The sequence below is a fragment of the Limulus polyphemus genome, unplaced genomic scaffold (assembly GCF_000517525.1).
Source record: "Limulus polyphemus unplaced genomic scaffold, Limulus_polyphemus-2.1.2 Scaffold2574, whole genome shotgun sequence".
In the NCBI taxonomy this organism is placed as follows: Eukaryota; Metazoa; Arthropoda; class Merostomata; order Xiphosura; family Limulidae; genus Limulus; species Limulus polyphemus.
Window position 1 is genome coordinate 136375 of NW_013668184.1, and position 19047 is coordinate 155421.

General features: G+C 32.3%; 1 protein-coding gene across 1 annotated transcript in view; it reads right to left on the reverse strand.

The window, feature by feature from the left end:
* Positions 1-275: 275 nt before the first annotated feature.
* The window catches only part of LOC106467337 (maltase-glucoamylase, intestinal-like), a 37887-nt gene continuing 19115 nt past the window's right edge, over positions 276-19047 (reverse strand). Inside the window, 16 exon segments of the mRNA XM_022395495.1 lie at positions 276-495; positions 1599-1757; positions 2532-2581; positions 2928-3016; positions 4041-4156; positions 4490-4549; positions 4748-4832; positions 5491-5654; positions 7093-7209; positions 10702-10736; positions 13275-13408; positions 13631-13743; positions 13745-13764; positions 15035-15170; positions 16994-17110; positions 17798-17956. Coding sequence (XP_022251203.1) covers positions 397-495; positions 1599-1757; positions 2532-2581; positions 2928-3016; positions 4041-4156; positions 4490-4549; positions 4748-4832; positions 5491-5654; positions 7093-7209; positions 10702-10736; positions 13275-13408; positions 13631-13743; positions 13745-13764; positions 15035-15170; positions 16994-17110; positions 17798-17956 — 1653 coding nt within the window. The 3' untranslated portion in view covers positions 276-396.

A 19047-nucleotide genomic window follows, 5' to 3' on the forward strand; every position in this document is an offset into this window, starting at 1 on the left:
GTATGGGAGGTTTTGATGTTTGGCAATTCCAGCCAACATTTTCTGGAATTACAAATGTGTTCAAATAATAGCCAGGTTCTAGGATTCTGCAACTGGAAATACGACAGCTCTAAAATGAAACAATATAATAATGATTTCTTTTCTTTTTTTTGCACAGACAAAGAAAGATATATCAGAAAGTTCGAGATGATGTGGCTGACAGTACACATAACTCTACGTTTAAAACAACTCTAAACATAACTCCAAGATACTTTTAAGAAAATCAGACGAAATGGTTTTATTGTGAAATCTGTTTATTTTACTCGTCATAACTACTTATTGCTACATAATTCTTGTAATAAGTAATGTTGTCTGAAGTACAAGTTTATCAAATCAATTTTAGTTGATGGCTACTGTTTAAAAGATAATACACTGGTCGTTGCTTCTCCATGCGACTTTACAAGGTTCTTCCTTACAATCCTGGAGTGGATTTAGGTTTACTGTCAATGTTAAAAGCTGCCAATACATATATATACATAAAAGAATTAGTACAATCTCTTCAGTCATTATTAGGATCTTTTCTAGTCTTAGAAATCAAATTTAGTTTGTTTTCTTTTGTAGAAGGTCTGTATACTATAACATATATTTTAAATAACTTGTTTTAAGTCTTTATCTTGAAAATTTCTTGTTCCAAAGAAGTGTGAACTTTTCATAAGAAACACGTTTATAATGGAACTGTTGATATATTTGTAAATTGATACTTGTTAGCGAATCAATGATATAAAAAAATTAAGAAATAACACAAAAAAGCAAATAACAAAAAATATCACAAACATTTATACACCAGTCATGTCACTTCACACTAGATAATAAATCTTATATATGATAGCTGACGACTGCAATTATGATACGACCATGTCTAACGGAAATGTTTACGCATTAGGCTTTTAATTTTTCAATTACTAAAGAATGTTTAAGACCATTCAAACTTCCAGAAGATCTACCACAGATGTTTCCTTTGCCTCTCTGTTTAATAAATTGTAACATGAAATATGATATTTAATTAAACATATACTTTGAGATTGAACTACTTAGCTATATTAGTTCTTATCCCTCTAGTGAGGATTATAGCGAATAATATTATCTACTTGAGCTCGAACTGATATTAAGTCGGAAATCAAGGACCGTATGAAATAAAAAATGGAAAGTAGTAGTGGCTACGTATTTGTTATGATTTTTCATTTCTTTATTATGAATATATTTCTTATCATAAGAATTATTCTGTATTGTTAGCTTAGTATACGGTTTTAACATTAACCTAAATCTCCTAAGCTGACCGAACCTCATATTATTGGAATCATGATCGATAATATCGATAACAGCGATGACATCCAACTTATAAATCAATACATTTTAATCGCTATATATATATTTTTATTCTTTACATTGCATGTTCCATATCAAATTAGCTACATTATTTACTAGGTGAATTTTTAGTTCTGATTTGTGTAGGTAGTTTATTTTTATCAGAAGTTAGTGTAATAGCCATTGAAAATTGTAGGCACAACACGTGCGCATATACACTTTCAACTAGGAATTCCATTAATATATTCTCTCACCTCAATTGAATCGTCGTACTCAATATTTTCTGAAGGTAAGTCATTGCCATTTATAGTCAACGTAGTTGCTTTCTTAGAACGATAAACTTTGATAGACGATAATAACAGCTTATCTTGGAACATAGAATCTTTGGGATCCAATTTGATTAGTAAGTGGCACTATTCAAATATATGGAAAATATATATCTTATGTCATTTATCACTTGGTGGAACAAGGATACACATACGTAAATACAAGAATAAATTACCCAATTTGTGTTGGAGTGTTGGGATATTATCTACTGCGCACCTTTAATGTTTTAATGCAAAATAGTTTTTAGTGACTATTTTTTAGCATTTGAATCAAATATGTGATATTTTAAGCGTTTAATTATATCCACAAATTTAAAAATTGCTATTGAAAAGCGGGATTGTTTAGCAGTTAGTGTTACATTTTCTCAATAAATGACACTGTAATCCGAATTTAATATTCATTTCGAATGACAACTCACAAGTATTCTTTGGGAAATATACTGAAAATCAACTGATGCTTAGATTTGAAGAAAACTTAGAATCAAATAATAACAAGGTTACCAATACATGTAGTTTTAACTTACGGCTATAATATTTATCTAAAATATAAAGGTAGTCGTTCTTCACTTTTTATCTTTACGTATTTTCAATAACAATAATCTGCTACTATGTTACTAACATTAGAAAGAGGAATAATAGAGAGTTTTTCTTGAGAATGATCCAAAAAGCAAACGAAATTATACAAAATAACTATTATTTATGATTAGTATATCCTTTATGACACTAAAAATCTGGTTTCGATACCCGTGGTGGGCACAATACCGATATCTTTGGATTTAACAACATGCAAACGAATATTGTATCCCAGTGTTGTTCAAATTCTAGTCAGTATGCCCACATATTGAACAATTAAATACTTACCTGATTTAAATAGAACTGAAGATAGACATATATATTTTGTTGAATGTTATCTAGAATTGAAAAATAAACATTTAGTTAGAAAAAAAAGGGTCTAATTAACAAATAGCAACATTTTTAACTTGTTTATATATAATGTTATTTAGAATAAATTTTCAGAGCTTTACAAATATCACTTCCATATATTTCAGCTTGTTTTCAATGTCGTAAATAAAATTGTAAATTGAATAATGTGATAGAATTTATATATGCATTTTATTCGAAAGTTAATAAAATATAGACATTTTTTAAATGATTGCTAATCATGCTTTTATAATTCAATACAATTAAAAATAAATAAAATAAAAATTAGTACATAAATTTTAAACAAAATAATAATTTTTATAGTTAATAGCTAACCTTTGCCAACACCATCGTCCCAAAAGAGGTCGCCCCTTGCAATTCCGACCTTGTCAGGATACACTAAAAGGTGCATCGGTTTTTGGCGACTTGAAAAAAGGAAAATAAGTTCATTGCACATAATATCTATTGTAATTGAAAAGAGACTAAGATATTACTTCATTGTATTTCGAGACTCGCATACATTTAGCTAATATCTGAATGAAAAGTACATTTCTAAAGTAGTTGGTAAATTTTCAAATTTATGAACTGATATTTGAGATAAGTATTTATTTGTACCGAGTCTTTCTGTACTAATTACGTTATTTTCTTTTAAAACCTAATACTTAAAACACCTGTCGAACCAGTATCACAAAGAAGAGACAACAGTAAATATTATTCAGTACTTAAAAATAAATACTCTAACTGTTGAACAGATTTAAGTAATATATAACCTGAGGAAAAATTTAAATTTATTGAGGAGGGAAGGTATTTAATAAAGTAAAGTAAAAAAATTAAAGACTGCAACTTTTTCTGACGGTAGATAATAATAAAACACACTTGGTTCTATGCAAGTTCTACTCATTAGATTTTGAAGAAAACTTAGAATCAAACAATAACAAGGTTACCACTACCTGTAGTCTTAATTTAAGATTATAATATTTCTTTTAAATAAATAGATTTTTGGGAAGATAGCTAATCACGTTTTTTATGGTTCAATACAATAAGCACGTAAATTTTAAACAAGATAATAATTTTTGTAGTTAATAGTTAACCTTTGCCGACACCACCGTCCCCAAATAGATCAACCGTTTTTATCTGATCAGCATACCCTAGCATCGTTTAACTTTATAAAGAATTAGTAGATTGTTTGAAATATGCTTAGTGAAACTTCTATCGTATTCAAGTATACTAAAAATTCACACAATTAAGTCTTTTTATTTATTTAAGTTCAACTTTAAAGACAAGTTTATTACGGGATTTAAAATCTGTCACCGTGTCAGAATTTTTTGTTTCATTATTATTGTAATTTTATCTCAAAACGAAACTTACAACAAAAGTTTCTACTTGGAGCCACTTAAAATTCATTTCTATATCTTGCATAATCAAAAGTTTACACCTTTGTGTTATTACCTTAGGAATGTATTCTGGGCGTAATCTTGAGTGGGAAGAATATAACCTGCTCGAACATGCAAAGGGGGCATTTCTAAATCATCAATTATTATTTCACCGGATTTGTCTATTTTCCCCTATGAATAAAGAAAAGGACATTTGATGAATATTTTAAGAAATGTTAAAATTTTCAATGACATCGCAGTTTATGCAAATGCTTGTCAAAATTACATCATATTATCTGAGATGATACAATGAAAAACGTAAAATGTGCCAGTCGTTAAATAGTACAATAGATTTGTAAGTAGTCACATAAAACGTAACACTAAAAAAATTAATTGTCGAAACGTATATATTTGTACACTTTTACTTGAAATATTTTTCTTGACAAACTCTGTCATCCTAAAACCTTTTTTACCTTTTATTTAAATAGTTAAGCATCTCCGTTATGCTAGGAACGTTTTACTTACAGTATAATAATTAAACCACTGGGAATCCATTGGTAAGTATGCTTTCACGGACCTTTGGTACTTGAAATGAAAACAGACAAACAATTAAGACAAATCTTAATCTGTATTAAGTTGTTTTACGTTACAAATGGTTCATTTTGGTATGTATACAACTTAAAAACTATCTTTGTATTATGTTCTATCTTTCAACATTATCTGGACTACTAAAGGCTTGAATAACAATTTCTAGATAAATGAAATGGTGAATTGTTAGCCTACCTCTTCTAGAACCGGAGAAATTAGAAGAGCAGGACCCCACATGAACTGTCTGTCAATATCATATGTTAATTTATCCTTAGGAAATCTAAAAACAAAAATAAAACTTAAAACATTTTATTTGTTTGTTTGCTGTTAAATGCAAACCTACACAATGGGCTATCTTTAATTGTCCATCATGGATATGAATATCCGGTTTTTAACGCTACAAGTCTTCAGAATTGCCACTGTGTCACTAGGGTGCTTAGAATATCTTATAGAACGAAATAATATATTATTATAATCTTTCTTTAGATTTAAAAAGATACATTAAAATATTTATTGACACGAAAAAACACACTGATATATTTAATTACAGAAAAAAACAAAATAAACTGTTCTTTGTAAAAATAAAATAAAAATAAAAAATTAATCAAAATATTTTATAAGACAAAATATGACGTCAAACCATTTATTGTAGAAAGCAAACCAAATATCTTTTACAGGACGAAATATAATATTAAACTATTGATTGTATATAAAAAAGTTATTAAAACGGGACGAAAAAACACATTAGAATAAAATATTAATTAACACATATATATTTTGATGTTTCATAACATGTTTATAAACTGCTGAAAAGTCGGTGTTACTTATTCTTTACAGTTGAACATAGATGGAAAAGCATATAAACAAAAGTTCTGTTAAACTAAACAGAAAGAAATGGAAACATGGTGGTAAAATATCATTGTTAAATAAATACTCACTCGTGTAGCAAAGGTCGAATTACGGTATTTCCATGTTGATTAGCGTGGTAAAACAAAGTGTAGAGGTAGGGAAGAAGAATATAGCGGACCTGAAGGGCCTTTCTAGATGCTGAAGCAACTGGGCCATCAGGACCTCCAAAATTTGGGTGGGCTGGATCTTGAGGCTTAGAAGTAAGAGTAAAAAAACATCAAATACTGAAAAGATAATTGTAATTTCTAAATGAAATATATTTATTACCGTTTATTCAAATAAATAAAACTGTAAACAATTAACTATTGTATTATATAGACATCTAAAAAATAGTTTTTCTTATCCTTTTTTTGTTGTTGTTTAGTTTAAACGGGTGGAATTTTTTTTCGCCTAGAGCTTTCAAAATTCTACACAAAAAAGCGTGTTTCCACTCACGCATAGACTTAAAAGCACAGAGCTGGTTCTGTAAGGTGGCTAAATTGTTTTTGTCTTAGATGCGCATTGTTCAGGATAATTTCTCCTTTGTGTCACATGCTCTCTCTCTCGTGAAAAAGATTTTAGAAGAATGCATAATTAAATACATTTAGGAGATTTAGGCAGTGATCTTGACCATTGGCGAGTCCTGTGATGCTCGGAGGTAACAACATCTTTTCTTTGGGCTTAGCCAGTAATGACGTGATTAACACATGCGCTCTAATAGAGAGATAGTCGTATTGTGATTTCTATGGAGTGGTTAGCCTATTCGGAGTTCAAATTATTTCATTTGTATTACATCCAGAATTCCACTGGTAAAGAAGTTCTGTCCTTCATTTAGTGACGACACGTCCTGATGAATTGTATTTGTTTTCCTTCATTTAGTGACGATACATCTGGCTGAATTGTGTTTGTTTTTTGTTCAATAAAGGATTGTTTACTTTCCATTGCAAATTTATGTTTAATCTTTTCTCTCACTTTAGTCAGATAGGAAACTCAGTTTTAGCACATAATACATTTCCTGCCGTTCCTCAAGTTATTGCGATTACTCTTCTTATCTCTAAAGTAAATCAGCTAGCCTGTGAACAGAATACCTTATTTAATTGCACGTTTTTACACCGTAACTGTAAATACTATAACTGGCTTGATTACAGAACATAAACTGAAGGAAACTACAAGACAGCTCTCAGTAGTTTCGTTGTGAAAGCGCTACCTGGTGAACAGAACAAAAAATCATAAACAACAAAGCTATAAAAAGAGCTTACATTTGAATGTGTTTAGAAAATGTTCTTTGAGTAAAGAAAAACTAACATACAAACAAAAGTTATTTACTGTAAAATATTAAAATAAATTTGTAAGTTATTCAAGTTGTTGACATTATTAACTCATCAAATAAAACGCAATTCTGTACGTTAATCGTTTATTATTTTAAGTAACATCTAAAGACAGTGAAACACAACGGACTGCAAAGAAAGTCTGCTTTGTTTGACGATAACAGAGGTTTCCTACTTGCGTAGCACGTATCTCAAGCTTCTGCCATTGTGAGGAAAATTTTTCGAGAGAAGTGAAAAGTCCACACCAGTTTCTCATCAGGAACACCAATGCCTTTCATTTCTTAATTATTTATTTCAGTGTTTTAAATATAACCTAACACCTACTTGGTTTCCATTTGCATTGTGATTCCTGGAGAAAGGGTAGAAAGCACCGAGCTGCATCCAACGTTTACAAAGTTCTGTCGTGGTCTCCGAGAAAAACCCGCAGATATCAGCCCCAATCTGGAAACAGAATATTAAACTTAATGTGACGTACAGTAAGAATTACTATTATACGTGGAGTGTTCAGAAAAGAATGGAGTTTTATATTTCCTGTAGTTCAACCAAACAACAAATGTACAACAATGGTTCTGAGGATGTTGGAATCAGACATCACATGTCTACTTAAAATACAATAGACTTCATCCGTCGCTCTGTGGGCCTCATCAGTGTGGTATAAAGGCAAGTTCTGTATTACTTCCAGCAGCTTTGAGAGTATCAGTTGTTTGGAAGTGTTGCCCACCACATCTTCCTTGAAAGGATCAGAGAGATGAAAGTTACAAGGTGCTAGCATATAGAACTAGAGTCTTGCCCAAAATGTTTGCATAGTGTTCTATATTGATGTTATTGTCTACATGCATGGAGTAGTTATTGAGTAAATGCCCGAGTAGTAACAGAGAAGGTAGCTATATCCAGTGTACTATATCCAGAATCCTGAAACGTCATCGGATCACAGGAAACGTTGTTCCAGGAAAGTCTACTGGTAGACGCCGAAAACTACTGCTCGAGATGACTGTGTTTTGATCAGGTTAACTCGTCAAGGTAGAAATAACTCTTGAAACACCTTGCGAAAGGAATTGTATGAACACATTCATCCCAGGGTATCCAGAAGAACAGCGAATAGGAGATTGACCAAACAAAGTAATTTTGCAAGAAGGGCTACCTGCAAACCGATATTAACCAGAATTCACCGCCGTCACCGTGTTACTTGGGCAAGACAACATGCCAACTTACAGTTCGGACACTGGCGACATGTCATCTTTTCAGATGAGTCCTGTTTCCGGTTTGTCAAAGCTCATGGTAGAATTCATGATCGTCGTTTGCTTGAAGAACAGATAAGGGAAGACTGTCTTTCCAACAGGGAACACACAGGAGGTGGTGCAGTACATGTTTGAGCAGTTATTCATCGTGATGGAAAAATTGCTATTCATATCTTCCAGGAAAACGTCAATGACGCCTCATACAGGCATCACATGGAGACGATATTTTTGCCATATGCTAGGACAAGGTTTGGCAATAACTATGTTCCAGGATGACAATGCCACTGTCCACAGTGCGCGTACTGTAAATGATTATCTCGACCAGGAAGACATTACAAGACTGCCATGGCTATAAAACTCTCCAGATTGTAATCCTATTGAGAACTGTTGGGCAGAACTGAGCTGGAACATTTCTAATCACGACCATAAACCATTTACTGTAGCTGAATTGCAGCGCCTTTTCGTGACAAGCTGGGATGAAATAACGATGAATTACAACAATAACCTCATCGACAGCATGCTACGTTGCCTTACATAGGTTACTAGAATACGATGAGGACCAACCAAGTCCTGAATGAACGGATACAATGTTACAGACGCTATGTGTAATAATTTGATGTTATATTTTGTCATTATATATGTTTTCGTAAGGTTTTGTTGTGATAGGTGAAATGCTGAATTACACATCTTTCTGCAGATGTCTGATAAATGTGTTTGTTGTTCTAATAAATCGTTCATGATGTCCATAGAACCTGTCTCATTATACAAGTTACATATGTATAACATATTTGACAGCACTAAGTGTATTTGTATTCCATTTTAATAATAATGATCTTATTTGTCATAAAATATGCAAACATTTTGGCCAAGACTGTATATGAGAGATGAACAAGAACTCGACCGCCATCTGTACTCCTCAAATGTAGTTGTTATACCCGACAAGCAGTAGAAGAATGGTATATGAATGTTGCAGGAGAAAATCTCCAGCTACAATTTACACGTATCCAACGTATTGTTGCGTCAGCGAGGTCACGTGACTAGTATCACGCCACCTGTTTCTAGAAATATCCTGTTCCTTCAAGAATGCCCTAGCATTTACTAGATATCTGTTAGTCTTGTATATATAAGATGTTCACAAAGTGACGGGACAACAGTGCAATGAGTAATTGAATGTGTGCGGATAGAATATTGTTGGCCACGTGAGATGTGAGCATTCGTTATAAAGCGACTGTTGAAATTAAGTGTATCGTAAAGTTGTATTCGGAAAGAATAAACCAGTTTTAGTTAAGAAATGACTTGTGTAGCTAAAGTTTCGTCGGAACGAATTTACGGAAAATTAACTAACGAACGGAGACGTAACAGTATAAATGGAAAATAAAACCCCGTTTCTGACGAACGTCCTTCGCAATCTGTATATATATATTATTAAGTTACTTTCCAGTTAGAGTTACACACGATTAGTACGTTATTATTCATGCTTTCTTTAGTATTAAAGTATAAAAATTATGCCCCCTCCCAGTGGCACAGCGGCATGTCTGCGGACTTACAACACTAGAAACCGGGTTTCGGTACCCGTGTTGAGCAGAGCACAGATAGCCCATTGTGTAGCTCTGTGCTTAATTCCAAACAAACAATAAAAATTGTAAATAAAAAGCTAAAAAGTTTATAAAAACAGTGGAGATTAATTACCATATTATCAAACACTTACATAAATGTTGTAGCGATCGGTCATCAATCATTGTTAGCAGCCAAAACGATTACCTAAGTCTAATTATTAATTACTAGCTTTTAATTATAGTTATGTAATAAGTATTAGGTATTTCTTAATCTATGTTTCGGCTACTAATCTGCTGTCGTCTTCAGGGAATTCCTGGGTATTATTTTTCTGTGTTCTTAAGGATAGGATTCGATCCTGGGTTTTTTCGATGGCAGACTGGAGCGTCATCCGCTATGCTGTTACTTATTAATAATTAAGATTAGATGACCGTATAGGTAACCACGGCAACGATACCATATTACCAGTTTTAAAGAACGATGAGCAAATAAGTTGAATGTTCACATTGATCTGCAACAATATAGATAAGTAGTTATATTTAACTATTTCAGTTTTTACAGGAGAAGATATGAGTTTTTGTAAAATTTTGTTTGTTTGTTTCTGAATTTTGCGCAAAGATACACGAGGGCTATCTGCGCTAGCCATCCATAATTTAGCAGTGTAAGGCTAGAGGGAAGGCAGCTAGTCATCACCACCCACCGCCAACTCTTGGGTTACTCTTTTACCAACGAATAGTGGGATTGACCGTCAAATTATAACGCCCCCACGGCTGAAAGGGCGAGCATGTTTGGTGTGACGGGGATTCGAACCCGCGACCCTCAGATTGCGAGTCGAGTGCCTTAACCACCTGGCCATGCCGGGCCATTTTTTTTGTAAAAAAGGCAAAATATTTAAAAGAAAGTTAGGTTGGTTAGCACGGACACAGTAACGAATAGTTTATTTTAATATCATGTTGTAAAACTAAGAAGAATTTAAGTTTACCACCAAATTTGTAACCTTATACACTTGATTTTGGTTCTTATATATATATAACTGTATTCCAGTAACTTCAATGGGTTTCAATTAAGTCACGTACGGTTGAAAGATTATTTACTGGCTACCTATATACAACATTATATGAAATAAATTTTAAATACTTACGTATGGAATTCCAAAGAGATTAAATTCCAGCATACCTGGGAGAAAGAATGGTAATAAATAAGATTAAGAATTATGAATAATAATGTTGGACTGTATCAGCACGTGTAGTAAACAATCCACTCAGTAATTTATATCATTTGTGAAGGAACTACATGTGATGAAAAAGGTAGAAGTTTTGAAAAAAAAAAAGATTATTTTTGTTCTACATTTAGATGTTTACAGAAAACCAGATAGGCGTATTCGGGGTTCTTAAAGTTCCCCTATGGAGAAGCTTATGTAAAAAGAAAGTATACAGGATGTGTAATTTTCGGCGAAGAAGTGGCAAAAGGTCAAAAACCGTTTCAATGGAAAAAATGTCTTGCTTTGCTAGCACTTTAAAATTTTCGTCCAGGACAACTTGTACTGATTGTTTATTACTATTATGTAGGTCGATAGCGTCGATATTAATATAGAAAGTATATCTTGAACGATGATATTTCTTGAAAGGGACAGATGTTAGATTCCAAAAACAACAAAACGATATCATTATAAAACCGAGCTTGGTTTTATTGGAAAATCAGTTTTCTTTCATGTATTCGATATAAACTTTGTATCTGAAATGTCACTGCGAGCCTTGAACTTTGTTGAAAGATGTGCTGAAGTTAAAATATATTTACAAGGTGAATGTACAGAAAAATATATGTTTAGTTCAAAAAGGTATTCATGACGAGCGGTTATGTAGAAGAGGTTCGATTAGGTAAAAAGTTTTTATATGGAGAGTGTACGTAAAAAGGTGTTTATAGTTTGAAATGTTTTTATGTAAAAAGGTGTTTTTAGTTTGAAATGTTTTTATGTAAAATGGTGTTTTTAGTTTGAAATGTTTTTATGTAAAAAGGTGTTTTTAGTTTGAAATGTTTTTATGTAAAAAGGTGTTTTTAGTTTGAAATGTTTTTGTGTAAAAGGTGTTTTTAGTTTGAAATGTTTTTATGTAAAAAGGTGTGTTTAGTTTAAAACGTTTTATGTGGAAAGTGTACGTAAATAGGTGTGTTTAGTGTAAAAAGATATTTATGTCGAGAGTTTATGCAAAATATATTTTTGTATGGATGGTATACGAATAAAGGTACGTTTAGCCTTAAAAATGTTTTTATGTAGAGAGTGTATGTAAAAAAGACATGCTTAGGTAACAAAATAAGTTTTGTATACAGCAAAAAAAAATGTGTTAAAGTTTAAAGAAATACTTAGAGAGTGTACTGTACTAAAATGAAAAATAAAAATATGTTTTATAGAGGAAATTTGGAATTCATTCTTTATCTACGTACTGCTATGTCTAACTGATTATTTAAAGTTTCTTAAATCGTAGCTTTAAAGTTTCGGATTTGTTCATCATATATACACGAACTATTTCCTTCATTGACTAGAGTAGGTGAATAGGTAAGTACAAAAGACTAAAACAATAATACTTAGAAGGAACCCAGAACTATAAAAATTGAGTCATTATATAAAGTCATTTTGCTGCTTAATTTGAAATATACAGTGTAGCAGCAATAATAACATGGAATTAAACGTGGTATTGGTCACCTTTAAAATATTTAACATTAGGAAGTATAAAGTATGTCAGTATCTATGTAATTGACGAAAACTCCGGCGCCATCTATTGAATGGCACCACAAACAAAAATCCATAAAAAAATTCCCACTTTGGGTATTCAAGATTCAAACAATTAGAAAAATAACTGTGGTATGTGCAACAACCAATTCTTTATAATAGAATACAATTTTAAATAAAAGTACTCTCCTTATAAAAATAACACGACTTTCACTATGACTGTACGTGAGAGTTTGATCATATCTTTATTGATGTAATTTTCAAATATAGTATTGATAAACTGGAGTTCTTAAAAAAATATTATTTTTTTTCAACAAACGGTACCACTTTTAATATATAAAAACATTACAGTTTATATGAGTAAAATGTATGAAAATTTTGAGCTCTGTACATTAAATCATTTTGATGCAATGAGTTGCGTATGACTAAAGAGCACAATCCGAACACCTTTCCTGTACAGTACTTCCCAGAAAAAAAATCCTTTTTTAAGAAAATGTTCACCTTTTTCTTTGGTAGATTGTTTGTTAAGTGAATATGATGAAACTTTGTTGAATAGACAGCAAGTTGCCGTCCATTCAACAAAGTTTCATCATGAATACTCTGCCTTTTTTTTTTTTTAATCAGGTATGAATACTACGATTAGTAATTACTAGCACAAACAGCCGTCCGTAGGGTGGCGTTTCTGCTAGTATCTATAAGAAACAAAACATAGAAATCATTAAATTGTTAAATCATTGTAGCAGCAAGTTTGGAAGATGTAATTTTAGACACAATTATTTTTATTAATATTCTAAAATAGTGAATAGAGTTACGTTTCCATTTCAAAAATAATAATACTATTCACCAAAAAGTAAAAACTTAAATTATATTTTCATGCTTGTGGCTAGTTAGTATTCAACAAACTTGAATATTCAATAATGTAATTATAACTATTTTACCAATAACTGATCGGTAATTGCCTGACAGTAACAGATCGATAACCGACTTACCAATAATAGATCGATGAAGATCAGGCCAGTGACTGTTATTATCCCCCAACCAGTGGCTACCATATCGGCCACTTGAGACATAAGTAGAACGCGATAGCACCAAACTCCTCTCTTGGGTGACTTCACGAGCTATTCTAAAAAATAAATAACAAAGTTCTTTTACAAAATCTGAGACAATGAATTTATCACTTGCACCCTAACAGAGAGAACAAAAAGTATAATCTTATAAACTATTTTCTGCGATACTTCTTAAAACGGAGGTAAAAAGGTCATTCCTTATTTATAGAGATAATTCCTAAATAAAAAAATAGTCACAACTTCATTCAATAATCTATCCACAAATCTCTTTCACTTACTCCAGGGTAGATTCCATCTGACTCCAGCCATACAAACTGTGCACATCATAATGAACATATTCTTCATTTTCGCCTTGGACAGCCACCATGCACAACGTTTTATCAGAGAGCTTTTTGTTAAAAAACTTTCTTCACTGTAAGAAGTGTTAAAGAGGTATCAACGACACGAAATTGAAACTTTACTTAAACCCTATTTTTTATAGATATTGCGATACGATCCAACTTTGATAACTTTCCATGGCTTTTTTTTAAATACAAATGGGATTTTTGTAGAAGTGTTAATTAAAATTAGGTGTAAAAATAACTGTAAAACAAAAATCACGAAAAATAGAAATGTTTATAATTATGATAATAAGTCATTTTTGAAAAGCAACAACAACAATAAAAAGAACTGTCGACAATTCTTTAGGGAAACAAAAGTGTAAAATGTTTCACTTTGTATTCGCGTCACCGAATATCCTAATTCAATTCCTGAGAATATTCACAAAACTCGTAGTTCCAACCACTTGCGTGACTTCGGCTCTGGTTTCTAAATTTAATGACTGGTTATATTAAAAGATCACTCAGAAGACACCTAGTTCCCAACACTTGCATGAACTCAGTTCTAGTTTTTAAACCTAATGACTGGTTAAGAAACTAATAGAGCATTCAGAAGACTTCTAACTTCCAACACTTGCGTGACTTCGGCTCTAGTTTCTAAACCTAATGACTGGTTAAACTAAAAGAGCACTCAGAAGACTTCTAGTTCCCAACACTTGCGTGAACTAGGTTCTAGCTTCTAAACCTAATGACTGGTTAAGAAACTAACAAGCACTCAGAAGACTTCTAACTTCCAACACTTGTGTGACTTCAGCTCTAGTTTCTAGACCTATTGACTGATTAAACTAAAAGAGCACTCAGAAGACTTCTAGCTCCCAACACTTGCGTGAATTCGGTTCTGGTTTCTAAATCTAACAAATAATTAAACTAAAAGAACATTCAGAGAATCTTATAGCTCCAAATACTCACGTGACTTCAGCTCTGGTTGGTTGTTTTTAAGCTTAGGAAAAGTAGTCAGTACATTTTAAGATAAAATGAGTTAGATGAAACTTGTTTATATAAGGACTCAAGCTATGATTGATGATCAAAGCGATGCCAAATGCTCAAAGGCTTTTCTAAAGTTAAACATCTGTCAGGTTTAGAATTACTTTAAAATTGCGTCAGACATAATTACACAACCTTAGACATAGAACCTTTAGAAAACTGTTTTTTTACATTCCTGCATAAGACTTCTTGAATATGAGTTTAAAAAAAATGTTCAACAACGGTTTAAAACTTTACTGTGTGCTACAGCTTTCTGTCAACAGATACTCAGTATTGACAACAGCTCATATATATATATTGATAGTAACCACCAAAACTTACAAGGATTGAAAGGAGGATCGTCCCAACGATTCTCAGGGCACTGAAGACTCCAGCAACCATTTGGAAACTTCCACTGTGGGCAGTAGACATCATGATTCTTTTCGTTGGTGCCAAAGTTTGATGGTTCGTTCATATCCTCGAAAACAAGATGTACTATTAGGTTTTGTTTTAAGTCAATATCTGTAATAGATTTCAGTGGTATGTGTAGAACGAAAAAAATAATGGTATCATAAAAAATTAAATAAAGGCAGGGCGCCGCAGATTCTTGGCAGAGATGTAATACTAATAGTACGCTGTAATGTCCACAAAACTACGTCTTTTAGTATATACGACGTCACTTTCTGTTAGGATGCCAACTATTTTGGTTAGAACTATATTTAATTTTTATTTTCGATTATTTATTTATTTTTGTGTCAAGTTACATGATGATACGTCCGTTCGTCAATGTCTACACATACTTAGATATAAATGGAGAAGGATACTGAAGTTAATTGCACTTTAAAAGAAAGATGCTTGAGATTCCAGACTGCCCTTGAAACTGCTTCCTCTCTCATCCATTATACTCAGTCTGATGGCCATGAATATATACTATTGCTCATTGTAATAAGCAGAACTCTGCGAAATGTGGCGAAGTCAATCTTAGACCACACATCTTGACACTGTACGTGGAGGTCAGTTTTCAAAAGAAACACATTTAAACACAATAAATCCATAAAGGCAAGTTGGAACTACTGTGGTAATTTGACATGTAAGTAGTCAAATGGGATTACTGTGATTCCAGTTTCTTCGGCCATCTTTTTCATCAAAACAATTGTTGATTTTGAGGTGTGGTTGGAAGCTTGTGCCAATTTCAAATCCTTGTTTATTGTCTTGTTAATGATACCAGGAAGTGTGCTTAGCTTCAAAATGACATTTATTTAAGTCAAAGGATTCTATTTTAAGCCAAAACTTTTATTTTATGAAAGAGTAAATTACTCCAGATTGGCTTTGGGTATGGTTCCTATCCTAAACACTCTGCTCTACGAGTTTTCCAACTTCACTGAGTACAATGAAGATTCCCTTCTGTGAAATGTTGTGTCTTTTGGTTCTACGCCCTTTAACAACCTCGCTTTATGAATATTTCTCTTTGGAAAGGTTTTTTATACCCACAATTATAATTACATAGTTGTACCCGTAGAGACAATGCATTCTCATTTTAATTCGCTATTAACTAAATATATTGGTGTTAAACATGTTGCTCGTGCTGCAGTGGCATGCCACTATATTAATGTACACAAATCGTTCAAATGGAGTTCGATTGGAATAAAGTACAGAACTACATGTCGATGAAAAGCTAATTTTTTATGACTTATAAATAATCAATGAGCTAATTATGTTAGCAGTTTGTTGGAATTTCGGAAATATTCCATAGGTTTTTATATTGTATCAACATGTCGAAATAATAGTGATCCAAAACAATAAGAAAAAAAGAGCAGACATTAATTGTCTTAATCAAACTATATTGCCCTCTCGTGTCTAGTAATCAAATCAAATGAGTGGCATTTAAGTGTATCTAGGTTCCACATTGTGTTCTTAAATAGTATAGTATATCTACTTTTATGTTGATACAATCAGATACTTATTACTAATGTTTAATAATAATAATTTTTCACCGTCCTCCTTATTAAAATGTTTGAACTACTGTAATTATCCAAAATGGAAAATCGGACACAATTATTACCTAACACATGTAAAGTGGTCAGAGATTGTTGTATAATACTGGAATTATCCACTATTATTAAAATGCTATCAACTTCTTACAATATATATTCTCTGTTTCTCTAAATTTTCAAAACTTCTAAGATTAAAATTATTTCGTGTTAAAACTCATCTCTAACAAGATAAAATAAATACACATTTACTTTCCAGACTTTATTCAAGTAATTATATCAACTGTATAAAACGATGCTATAGACTTACAATCCACAGACCATCAAATTTCACTTCTTCGTATAACATTCTAATCTCCTCCTTCCACCAGGTTCTTGCCGATTGACGAAAATAGTCTGGAAACACTGCTGGACCATCTGGCCAGACCTAACGAAACAGAACATGTAAAGTGACAAACTGACCTGTTAATGGAAAACACGTGAGGTGATGAAGACAAAGTGACCTGATAATGAATAGTTCGTGAAATTATGAAGACAAACTGACCAAGTAAAGAAGAGCATGTGATGATGACAAACTGATCATGTAAGGAAGAACATGCGAAAGGATGATATAAGCTGGTCATGTTAGGATGAACATGTGGAGCAATGAAGACAATCTGATCATGTAAGGAAGAGGATCTGAAGTGACGAATACAAACTAATCATGTAAAGAAAAAAACGAGAAGTGATGAAGACAAACTGAACACCTAAGGAACAATATCTAAATCCATGAGGATACACTGACAAATTAGCCTGGTAATGAAAATAAAACAAAAAAAACGTAAAATGGTGATAACAAACTTATCTGACAAAATTTATTAAGTGAGATGGAAAAGAGCCACAGATCTTGAAAGAGTGATCACGTAAAGTGATTAAGAACAACTGATCTAATAATGATACTGATAATGGCCTGCCTGGTGTTACTCTAGGTTTAATACAACCCAAAATAATGGTAACTAAAATCTCATTACATTCTGGTTAATAACGATTGTTAATTTAGTGTTTAAAAGTTGCTACAGCCAGGTTGTTTTTAGGGAATGAATTCCTATTAGGACGTAACTAAATTGAACATTACCCAACCATACATCACATCCTTGGTATTGTCAATATTCTCGAAATCAGGATTGTTTCTGTCCTCTGTCTTAATCGTTGCTGGCCACTTGATGTACACATCTTTCTCCAAACCTCTGGAGAACACTGGATAGGTGGTATCATTAGCCACTAAGAATGGATCCTGAAAATAGAACAGCTGCGTTAGTCGAAGTTTTCCAAAACTTCTTGAATCTTAATGTTCAAACATATTGCGTAAATATGTGAAAGTGATTTATATATAAAATCACATGGAATAAAGTCTTTACCTCTGAAGACGAAACAAGTGTTGCTCATTTTCAGAATTTACTGTTTTTGAAACACAATAGTTTATCCTTAATCATTGGATTTTACAGATACGAAATAGTTTGGAAACGTCTGAACCGTCTGACCAGACCTAACAAAACATATAAGGAAGAATATATGAAGTGATGATAACAAACTAACCATTTAAAAAAGATCATGTGAAGTGATGAATACAGACTGATTATGTAAGGAAGAATATGTGAAGTGATGATGACACACTGACTAGGTAAGGACGAAAATGTGAAGTGATGATAACAAACTAACCATTTAAGGAAGAACATGTGAAGTGATTACGACAAATTGACCATTTAAAGAAGAATATGGGAAGTAATGATGACAAACTGATTATATAAGGAAGAACATGTGAAATTATGAAGACAAGTTGACCATGAAAGGAAGAGCATGATTCTGTTTGTTTTGTTGTTTTTAATATTAAGATTAATTGATCGACATTCATTTATACGTGTGGTCCTTTTTTGCTGTGATTCATGATTTTTCACTGACTTATGCAATATAATATAAATATTATTGGGAAATGGCTCACTTCTATAAATACATTTGTCTCTATTGATTTTACATGTAAATCCTGTGTCGTGTTGCTTAGCAAGGTTTCTTAATGTCAATAGCTGCAGTGGCTAACTAGTTGGAGTCAAGATTTTACATGTAAATCCTGTGTCGTGTTGCTTAGTAAGGTTTCTTAATGTCAATAGCTGCAGTGGCTAACTAGTTGGAGTCAACATTATAGGAAAAAACGGGCTTAGATTTTAAAAAAATGAAATACTATTGGATACAGTATTGATTATATGATTGATCAAGGTCTCCCAACTCGTCAAATCATGTATAAATCTACCATGGGTGATACGCCAAAGAAATGAAAGAACATTGGGTGTGCAACGGTGGAATATTGACACGGTTACCCAAAATTAATTT